This window comes from Cottoperca gobio, chromosome 11, assembly GCF_900634415.1.
Source record: "Cottoperca gobio chromosome 11, fCotGob3.1, whole genome shotgun sequence".
Lineage (NCBI taxonomy): Eukaryota > Metazoa > Chordata > Actinopteri > Perciformes > Bovichtidae > Cottoperca > Cottoperca gobio.
In genome coordinates, this window is record NC_041365.1 from 13,409,420 (window position 1) to 13,420,485 (window position 11,066).

Below are 11,066 nucleotides of genomic sequence, written 5' to 3' on the forward strand. Positions count from 1 at the left end.
TCTGGAAGCGACTCTTCACAATGCTGTTAAGGCTGCGGTCATCTCTCTTGGTTGTGCAGCGTTTCCTGCCACATTTCCCCCTTCCAACAGACTTTTTGTGGATGTGCTTTGAAACTGCACTCTGTGAACAGCTTGCTCTTTGAGACATTTCTTTTTGTGTCTTACCCTCCTGATGGAGGGTGTCAATGATGGTCCTCTGGACAGCAGTCAGATCAGCAGTCTTCCCCATACTTGAGATTTAGTTTACTGAACCAAGCTGAGTGTTTTTCAAGGCTCAGGAAACCCTTGCAGGTGTTTCGAGTTAATTAGACAGACAGATTTTCTGAGACAGTCCTGTACAGTTGTACTTGTTTAAACATAATCAGAGTACATGGTGTTGGTACTCATAGTCCAGGGGTCGGCAACCTTTACTATCAAAAGAGCCATTTTGCCTCCTCTTCCACCAAATAAGATTGGTCTGGACCCGCAAAACATATTTGATAACACAGCTTATAAATGTAATATATAGTTATACTATATTTGTTGCATTTATGAAATGACAGCATGACAATAAAGGAAACTGTTGAGATAGTATTGCTATTTGTACCCGTTTTAACAAAAGGAAAACACCAAACTCTTTTGAAGGAGGAAGAAATACAGTGGCATGTTTAGGCCCACTTTGAAAACAAATTAAACAGAACTATGCAGGCCTATTTGAGTCCTCCCCATTTTTGTTGAATCAAATAAAAATGAAAATATAAAAATACACAAAACAAAGAAAATACAATATAAAAATGAAATTAAAGTATCCCACTTTGAAAAACAAACGTATATCTGCAGCCTAACAGCTTAAAAAATTATGGAGAATATGAACTGCGTCTTTGTATGAAGGACTATAACATGCAAATGAAAGCAGGTTAATCTTTTCTCAAACTGCCGGCTCCTCCCACCTGCTCAGGTGCCCATGGCAGACCACAGTTTGTTGCTTTCCGTGAAAAACCTTTCAGAAGGCCAAGTTCAGTGGAAACAATAGAGTTCCAGGAAATATTGAGCTTTTTACTATAGACAGGCAGACAGACAGATAGATTTAGGCTCAGATGCAGAGACAGACACAGGCTTGGAATGGGTCAGAAGAGGAGTCTTTACTTTTAGAGCAAACAGGTGGCAGGACAAAACTCAAAATACCTCCAGACAGCTAACAGGTAAAGTCTGGGCAAAAACAGGATCAACAGAGGATATCCGAAAAGCAGGCAGCAAAAGGATCTCAAGAGCTAAAGAGTAAAAAGGCAGTGAACTAAGGAACTCGAGACAAGGGCACAAAAACGGACACTTCAAGAGACGGCTCAAAACTCACAAACTTGGTCTCCGGCAACCAATCAAGACACAGCAATGAACAGAAGAAAACAGGCAGCTTATAAAGGCTAGCAAACAAGGAACAGGTGCAACCAATGAAACAATAAAGACAAGCACATGACACACAGAAATGAACGGTGGCGACCCCACATGGTCAAAAGAGGAACTGCAGTCCAAAAACCCTGACAGATAGATAGATAGATAGATAGATAGATAGATAGATAGATAGATAGATAGATAGATAGATAGATAGATAGATAGATAGATAGATAGATAGATAGATAGATAGATAGATAGATAGATAGATAGATAGATAGATAGATGCCGTATATAAAGTCATTAAAATGAGCTCCAGCTGCAACATTCAAGTGATGAACACATTAACAAAGTAATTATAATACAATCATATAATATATATTATTGTGCAGAGTGAGTACTTTTATTTTTGGTACTTTAAGTATATTTTGATGCTAATCCTTTTGTACTTTTACTTAAATTAAATTAAAATGTATAATTGAAGGAATTCATAACCATATATGTAACTTTAGTTTACCGTTCTGTAGAGCTGCGATGTTTAATCTGTCGACAGTTTGAAAGAATTTGCATTTTTGACCATATATTAAGATGTTCTTTGCTCAACTCCAGTATACGCCTGAGGAAGAGGCAGTGTAGTCTGAGACAGTTCCTGTTCTTATGGAGAACTTCAGTTTTTATTTCAGCCTCGTAGCAGATTTACTTTTTCATCTAATAATTTTTATTCTTTTTATTAATTTATAACCATTGATCATTTTCATTATATTAAAGCAAGAAGACTGAAAGACAGCAGTTTCTTCACCTTTTGGACATCATCCACCTTTGCATCTGAGGTTTCTCCATCAACACTCAGGTAAGGCCCCTTGTGTGAGAGATGTTAGGACAGGAGGCAAAGGAAGCTTTCTGTCAGATACTGACGTTTCTCTAGGAGGAGCGAGACCTTTTCTAACACAAAATAATACCCACTGATGATGCAGCTATTGAATCTACTGATTAGAGACACTGGAAAAAGGCTTTTCATCTTGCTCACCTCAGGTGCGCTATTGCATTGCATAAATCCTAAAGTGATGCTGAGAACACACGTTGAAATGACTTAAACTTAGTTTGTAATGCATTAGATGTGTTCCTGGTATATTTTTCATTACAGTTTCTTGTAACTGCGTTACAATGTAAGACATAATATTCTGTAAATGCAATTGGTGTGTCCTGCACTTAAGTCCAGTTAACAAGCATAACAAAAATGTCAAAGGAATCAATTTTCTTCTGAATTAAGAAAAAAGAGGTCTCCAGTGCTTTATCCTTCAATGAGAGGGTAAGCCCCTCTCTGCAGGTAATAATAATAATAATAATAATAATAATAATAATAATAATAATAATAATAATAATAATAATAATAATAATAATAATAATAATAATAATAATAATAATAAGGATCAGAGGATTTGGTGCGGGTCGTGATCCGGGCAGCGGCGTTTTGGATGATTTGAAGTCGGTTGAGCAGTTTGGTTGGAAGGCCAGAGAGAACAGCATTACAGTAGTCAATCCATGATGTCACAAAAGCGTGGACCAAGACTTCTATACTGGATTGGGACAGGGACGGGTGGAGTCTGGAGATGTTGCGCAGGTGGAAAAAAGCAGTGCGGGTGATGTTCTTTATGTGGGGTACAAAGGAGAGGGTGCTGTCCAGAGTGACACCAAGGCTCTTGACTTGACTGGAGAACGGTACGGAGAAGCCATCGATGATGAAGTTTGGGGCAGTGGAAGTTTGTGTTTTGGATAAAGTGCTTTTGGAGCCGATGAGAAGGGCCTCGGTTTTGTCGCCATTGAGTTTCAAGGAGTTCCTGGTCATCCAGCTCCGAACGTCTTGTAGGCAGGTGGTGAGGGATGTGGGCGGGAGGGCAGTGGTGGGTTTTGTATAAATGTAGACCTGAGTGTCATCGGCATAACAGTGAAAGTGAACATTGTGGTGGCGGAGGATTGTGCCAAGGGGAAGGAGGTAGATAGTGAACAATAATGGACCCAGTACTGACCCCTGGGGGACACCCCGTGAAACAGCAGAACACCTGGACCTGTGGTTGCTCAGTTGCACATATTGTTGTCTATTGTAGAGATAAGATGAAAACCAGGAAAGTGCTACACCAGAGATCCCAATGTCAGCCAGGCGCTGGATGAGTGTCTGGTGGGAGATGGTGTCAAAGGCAGCGGTGAGGTCAAGGAGGATAAGGATGGTGAGTAGTCCAGAGTCCGCTGCACGGAGGAGGTCGTTGGTGAGTTTGACCAGGGCTGTTTGAGTACTGTGGTTGGGGCGAAAACCAGATTGAAAAGGTTCATGGAGGTTGTTTGTGTCGATGTGCAGCTGAAGTTGAGCAGCAACGACTTGTTCAAGGGTTTTGGAGATGGAGAGGTTGGAGATGGGCCGGTAATGGTTTAGGTCAGCTGGGTCAGCACCAGGCTTTTTGAGAACCGGCGTAATTGCAGCTGTTTTGAGGGAGGGGGGTACAGATCCAGTGGTGAGGGAGGAGTTAATTATTCTTGTGATCATGGGGGTGATGGAAGGTAGACAGGTTTTGATGAGGATAGTGGGGAGGGGGTCGAGCTGACAGGTAGTGGGTTTGGATTTAAGGATGAGCTTGGAGATGGTCGATTCTGTTGCTTGTGAGAAGTTGGAGAAGGTGCTGGTGAATGGTTGGCTGGTGGTAGCCATCCAGGGTGGATCACTTGGGGAAGTACAGGATGAGGCCAGCTGATGATGGATGGTGTTGATTTTGGTGTTAAAGAATTGCAGGAAGTCATTGCAGTGGTCGGTGGAGACATCTGGCGGGAGAGTTGTAGCTGGCTGAAGTAGGTGGCTGACTGTTGAGAAGATTGAGAAGGTTCTAGTGTTATTTTTACCAGTGTTGATGAGGTTGGAGTAGTAGGAGGATTTTGCGGTGGAGAGAGCGTTCTTGTAGAGGTGTAGGTGTTCAGTGTAAAGTTGGATGTGCACTGAGAGTCCAGTCTTTTTGCACAGCCGCTCGAGTCGACGACCAGTGGTTTTTAGTTGTCGAAGGTCTGCGGTGAACCAGGGAGCGGTGTGAACAAAGGAGTTTTGAGGGGGGCCAGGGCATCCAGGGAAGAGGAGAGACAGTCATTGTAGTGAGTCACCAGTTCAGCAGGGGAGAAGGATGGGGGAGGACTGGGAGAGGAGTTAATGAGGGTGGTGAGATCCGTGGGATTGATGTGTTTAATGTTTCTGAAGGAGATGGTCCGTTGCTTTTTTATGATGGATAGGGGGGCGTTGACCTTGAGGGACACAACTTTATGGTCAGAGATGGGGAACTCTGCAACAGTGAGGTTAGAGGGAGGGAGTGACCTTTGTTATGCGTTGGGAAGCTGACATGCTGTGTGGTACCAAGACATTCAAGAAGTGAGGTGAAGTCATTGGCAAGAGTACTGGAAGGGTCGTCGATATGGATGTTAAAGTCCCCCACAATGATGACAGTGGGGGACATCGCACAGACAGATGTTAAAAGTTCTGATAGTTCAGTGAGAAAAACAGCAGAGGTTTTAGGAGGTCTGTAGATGGTAACAATAATGATGGGTGCAGAGCCAGTGAGTTTCACAGCTAGGCATTCAAAAGAGGAATGATGGGGTACAGTGATAGTATTGACTTTAATGGTCTCACGATAGAGCACAGCAAGACCACCCCCTCTCCCGGTAGCCCGGGTTTACTGAAGAAGGTGAAGCCAGGTGGGACAGCTTCATTAAGATGGGAGAAGTTGTTTCGCTGAAAGAGCGAATGATTGTGTTGCTGCTGTGTTTGGCGTAATGAAAGTTCCGACGTGATCCACGATGTACATATCTGGGTCACGATGGGAAAGCAGAGCTGGCGGGGTCATGTAGTGGGATCGGAGAGACAGTAGCTCCGTTACAGAATATTTCAGCGGCGGGGAGATGGTTGTGACGGTGAAACACAGAGCAGTCCATATGAAATGTTTGATGATCCCCATAGGTGGTGGAGAGGGTTTCATCCAAGTTTTCAAGTTTCATCTGGGAGAGGTTTTACTAAGCACTGCTGGTTTTTCTCTTGTAGTCTGTGACGGTTCTTAGTCCAGCCCACATGTTTCAGGTGTTGGACCTGTGGTACTCAGACTCCACTTTGTCCCTGTGTCGTCTCTTTGCACTGCTAATAGCTTCCTGGAGTGCATAGTCTTCCTGTATTCCGTCAAGTTATTTGGTACGGACTTCCTTGTTAACCCTCTGAGATCCGCGGGATCACCAGTGGCCCCGGCCAACTTTACTGTCTTTGAAAGGCTGTAGCAGGCTAATTTCTTAAGTTAGAGTGAAGATATCATATGAAACTAGAAAAGCTAAGCAATCCATTGAGAGCAACCATGGTATGCTAGCATATAATGCTAAATAACGCTCCAAAGATAGGCTACATTTTGCCGATGGAATAACCGGCATGGCCGTATTTACATGGGTCCCTTGACCTCTCACCTCAAGATATCTGAATGGACATGGGTTCCATGAATACTCACAAGCCTCGTCTTTACAGACGTGCCCACTTTATGATAATCACATGCAATTTAGGGCACAAATCATGCAGTTTTTTTTAAATGCAGTATGCCTAAGCAGTGGGGGAATTGCATAAATTGGGTATGACTGTAAAGCTGAAAAGCATTGTAGTGTGATCATTCTTTTAACTTGTTGTATAAAATGAGCTGTTGTGAGCTCTAGGATAATCACAGCATTATGAAACTTTACTACAACAAATACAGACTGAGGACTTTCAGAGGATGAAAGAATAAAATCAGCCTCCAGTTGGTCATTGTATTTGAATAAACTCTTAATTGGCAGATTTGGTACTGGCCAGTTCCCTCTCTTAAATAATGTTTCTGACATTTTCTTCAGTTATTCTGCATCATTTATAGCTAAAAGATTTTGGATTCATCAGCTACAGCGATCAACCTCCAGGAAGTCATGCTGATGATGAGTTTGGGCACAGTAAAGGTAAATAAAGAAAGCATCACTCTTACAGGAAACATATCTTTGAACCTCTGTACTGTTTTCAGCAAACAGTCTGAATGTCATACTTCTGTATCCAATAGTCTCACATACATCTATTATTGTGTAATGAAAGCTTATTAGTTAACGATGATGAATGGAGGATCTGTGACTCCTGTTTGTTCACTTTCAGCACTTACTGTAAGACAAAACGCAGTTTGTGTCTTTGAATATCAGATTAAATTGAACTAAATCAATAAGCATAAAGGAGATAATTATCTGTATAACTGTTCATGTTCTCCAGGAGTTGTGATGGTGGAAGAAGGTAAATCTGGAGTCTGGCTCTTACACAGCACACCACAGTTCCCTTTCAGTATAGATCAAAACCATTTCTGGCCTCAAAGCGGAGCAAAACATGCTCAGACGTTTATCTGTGTGACATTCCCCCATGACCAGTTCATCGCTATAGGTAAGGAGCTCAGTTAAAACACACAGAAAATGTGAAGATTTAAGCCTGAATGTTACTGTGACTATTTATATTTTCAGGTAAACACCTGCAGTACATCAAAGCTTTCCCATTCGACCATCATGTTCCAGATGTTTTTCCAGAATTTATCAATGTTGTTAACTGGAAATCAATAACCCCCTCCAACGATAAACAGCCGCTGACATCAAATGGACTACAGCCCTTTTTTAGCATTGCTAAACTTCAGTTTAAAGGTGAGATCTCTGCATGAGGGTTAAAATTGCATTAGCTAAAGAAAGGTACGAGACAGCTCAAATTACATATCCAGATTAAAATGGCTAATTTCATGCATGAATAGTCTTTACAGAAATGAAACGTGTCATTACTCTAAGTGCTTCTGGCACTGAGAAATCCGCTGAATTTGAAGGATATAAATTCAGCCTGACTTTTTGTAGAAACAGATGCCTATAGCTGGTATAAGCTGGAAAACACAATAGGAACATAACATAAAGTATGTAATGGTACATTTTACTCATACTTTTCTTGTACTTGTATGCATACATTGTAGATGTGTTTGTCTTAGTAGTTTCCCACAGGACCAGTTAGACACAGTCCAGATCACTCTTTTAGGGCAGTAGAGGACTAGGGGTAATGCCATTTTATTAGGGTCATGTACTTTATAGCACCCAACCAAAATGGGGCAGAAGTCTGGTCTATGTCATGTGTTGATAAGCTTTACAACTCTTCCAAACCTCCCCTTTCTTACCTTTAAAATGTATGAACACATCCATACATGTGTTCATTCCTTCTCAACTAGACTGCTTGCACTCTGTGTGACGAAGAGCTCTAAGTGCGGCTGTGGCTCAGGAGGAAGCGGGGTTGTCCAGAGGCCGGAGCCCCTGCAGTCAGCATGTCAAAGTGTCCTTGGGCAAGATACTGAACCCCAAACGGTGTGTGAGTGTGTGTGAATGCTTATCCCTACTGACGCTGATGTGCACCTTGTATGATAGCCACTGACTCTGTATGAATGGGTGCATGCTGACATGTGTTGTAAAGCGCTTTGAGTGATCGCAAAGATTGGGAAAGTGCTATATAAAAGCAGTCACGCATTTCACCAATTTCCTCAGGTATCTTTATTTCAGCACAATAGATTTGCTTCTCACAACTCTTTAGTTTAGTTCCCACTGTAGGGGTGCATATTGTGAATGCACAATAACAGGGTAGCTATGTTTATACATGGCACTAGGCCCAGTTAAAAAAAAAAAATATATATATTATAGAGATATATATAGATATATATAGATAGAGAGATAGAGATAAGAGATATAGATATATATAGATATATAGATATAATATGATATATATATATATATAGATATATATTATATATATATATATAATATATATATATATTATAGGATATATATATATATATATATACTATATATATATATATAATATATATTATATATATATATATATATACTATATATATATATATAAAGTAGGGGGTCCTGCTCCATCTCTTTCATCAGTTTGGGGGTCCTTGGCCTAAAAAACATTGAAGACTCCGGCTTTAACATATTACCAAGTTCAGGTTCAAATTTCAGAACAAAACCACAAAAAGATAACATCACAGTTTTTTCTAAGGGTACCACCAGGCGTTTCCAAACTGTGCCATTTGGAGACCCCACAAGGACCTTTGGTAATCATGGTCACATACCTTGGATAAAAAGGCCATAACTTTTGAACGCTTCAATGTACAGGCATCATCTTGGGCTCTATTGAAAGATGACACTCAAGGCCATCCTATTCTCTTCATATATATTCACTGTCAGTAGTAATGGCACAGTAAGTGAAGTATAAAGACTAACACAACCTATTTACAAAGTCCTTGAGTGAACATTGTCCCTCCCTAACCTCCTCATAGGTTATTGGCAGAATGCCAGGCATTGTAGCAGTCCCGCCCCGACACCAAGCACAAAGCCACATTACAGGAGGAGCACTTCAGTGGCGTTTTTGCGTGACAATGCTTGCACTTTAGCCGTCCGGATGTGCTGTCCCCACTGATGTACACTGGCTTGTGATGTGCTTCGGGTGAAGAAGTAGAAGGAGGCGGTACGGGTCTGGCTGTGGAAGAAGAGCCCACCTTAGCCAGCTGCTGGGCGAGGGTCTCCCTGAAAGCCCTCTGACTCAACGGCTTATTTCCTTTTCCAATGTCGATGGCTTTGTGCAGAAGGAAGGCGTTTACAATGGCAATGTCCATAAAGTGAAAGAAAAAGGTCTTGTACCACCTCTGGGTCTTGTGGAGGACCGTGTAATAGCCTATGAGGGCATCTGATAGGTCCACTCCACCCATGCTCCTGGATGGACAGAAAAAAACACAACATTGAGAAAAATATTCCAAAACATAAATATATCAAGCAAATAAATTATAAAATTTCAAAGAGCATAAAACATAAAATAATATGTAGTACGTACCTGTTGTAGTCCTTCACAGATGGTGGCACAGAGACGTGCTTCACCGTCCACTGCCCATCTCGACCTTTCGTCCTCCTGATAACCGTGTCCTCTGAATGGGCTGTGTGGAGTGCTGAACACATGTGGACATCCCTCGTGTCGCGCCACTGGACGAAAACGAGGGAGTCCTGCCTCAGCCAGTATATGGTGCCACGGGGAGATTTGGAATTCAGGCTGTTTTCTTTTGTCTTCGGGAAGCCAATTCTGTTGGAGTGGATGGTTCCACAAGCCCAGATCTTCTTCTGGAGGAGGTCCTTGAAAAGGGCAGGACTTGTGTAGAAATGATCCACATACAGCTTGTAGCCAGTGCCCAGCAACCGTGTGTTCACTAGCTCCATCACCGACTCATAACTGAGTCCCATGCCGGAGTTTCCGTGGGTCCTCCCTTCATACACGAAAAAGTCCCATGTGTAGCCGTTCTTTGAGTCTGCCAAAACAAAGAGCTTGTACCCCCATTTCACAGGTTTGTTTTTCATATATTTCTTCAATCCAGTACGTGCTTTGGAGGAAAGCATCCTCTCGTCGATGGAAATGTCCTGGTCAGGGTGGAAGTTCCTCCTGCAGGATTCCCTCATCTCATTGTAGAGTGGTTTGATTCTGCCGAGGCGGTCGTAGGCGGCTGTGCCTTTCTTCTTGTCATTGGCTTCATCCATCGCCGGGCTGCTCAGATGAAGGGCATGGGTGATCATCAGGAACTTCCTCCCAGACATAACCTCTTTTGGGAACGGCAAACTGTAAAGGTTCCCCCCTCGCCAGTAATCTGTGAGACGACTGCACTTCAGCAATCCCATGTAAATAAGCATGGCCATAAATGAAAACATGTCCTGCAGCGTGATGTCAAACCAGGGGTGGTTGGCAGTAGAACATGTGGAGCCTTTTATATTGGTGTTCTCAATTATTGTGTTTAACATCGAGTTGGTAAAAAATAAGTTGAACAGCTCCAGGGGGGTGTATGAAGCTGTGCGGATGAGCGTGGGTCCGGGTGCATTGCGGGGTTTGAATATGGGCTGTCTTGGCGTAATGTCTGGGGTGTCAATACCATACCATCTCTTTTCAGCTGGGTCGGCTGACTTCCCAGGTTGACTGCTGATGCCATCACTGCTTCCTTCTGTTTCTCTCCAGATGATGCCTCTTCCTCTGTAGCTGATGCCATCACTGATTCCTTCTCTTTCTCTGCAGCTGATGCCATCACTGATTCCTTCTTTTTCTCTGTAGCTGATGCCATCACTGATTCCTTCTTTTTCTCTGCAGCTGATGCCATCACTGATTCCTTCTTTTTCTCTGCAGCTGATGCCATCACTGCTTCCTTCTCTTCCTCTCCAGCTGATGCCATCACGGCTTCCTGCTTTTCTTTTCCAGCTGAAGACTCTTCCTGGTAATCTCGCTCTCTTGGGAGTTGGAGTGGGGGTGTCCTCTTCTGAGGAGCTGCTCTTCACTCTATGCCGCTTGGTGGAAGAGGTGGTTTCCGGCACCCACTCCTCATCAGAGCCTTCCTCTGAGGTGCATCTATTATGTGAAAATAAAGAAATAAGTCATTTACAAAATAGACAAAAAATGTCCATCACTTCTTTACGGCTCACTCCCTCATCAGTGCACACAGGGAAACATGGGTGCAATAACGCTTCAGACCAGGGATGTGCGGTCAGCCTCATCTGTCATCATATAATAAATAAAACAAACAATAAAATAAAATAGAGTAAATATTAGTCCACCTGTCTGTGCTATAATG

At 42.6% G+C, this 11,066-nt stretch overlaps 2 protein-coding genes across 2 annotated transcripts; one reads left to right on the plus strand and one right to left on the minus strand.

The window, feature by feature from the left end:
• The first annotated feature begins 4,991 nt into the window (after positions 1–4,991).
• On the plus strand, positions 4,992–7,735 carry LOC115016053 (deoxyribonuclease-2-alpha-like). The gene is made up of 5 exons (XM_029443717.1): positions 4,992–5,084; positions 6,279–6,357; positions 6,656–6,820; positions 6,898–7,071; positions 7,635–7,735. The coding sequence occupies exons 1-5, from the start codon at positions 4,992–4,994 to the stop codon at positions 7,652–7,654; spliced, it is 531 nt and encodes a 176-aa protein (XP_029299577.1). The 3' UTR covers positions 7,655–7,735.
• Positions 7,736–8,402: 667 nt separating this feature from the next.
• LOC115016054 (piggyBac transposable element-derived protein 4-like) lies at positions 8,403–10,925 on the minus strand. Its single transcript, XM_029443718.1, has 3 exons — positions 10,918–10,925; positions 9,299–10,843; positions 8,403–9,180 (listed from the first exon to the last, which is right to left on the minus strand). Exons 1-3 carry the CDS (start codon positions 10,923–10,925, stop codon positions 8,742–8,744), a joined length of 1,992 nt encoding a protein of 663 aa, XP_029299578.1. The 3' UTR covers positions 8,403–8,741.
• Between the last annotated feature and the right edge of the window lie 141 nt (positions 10,926–11,066).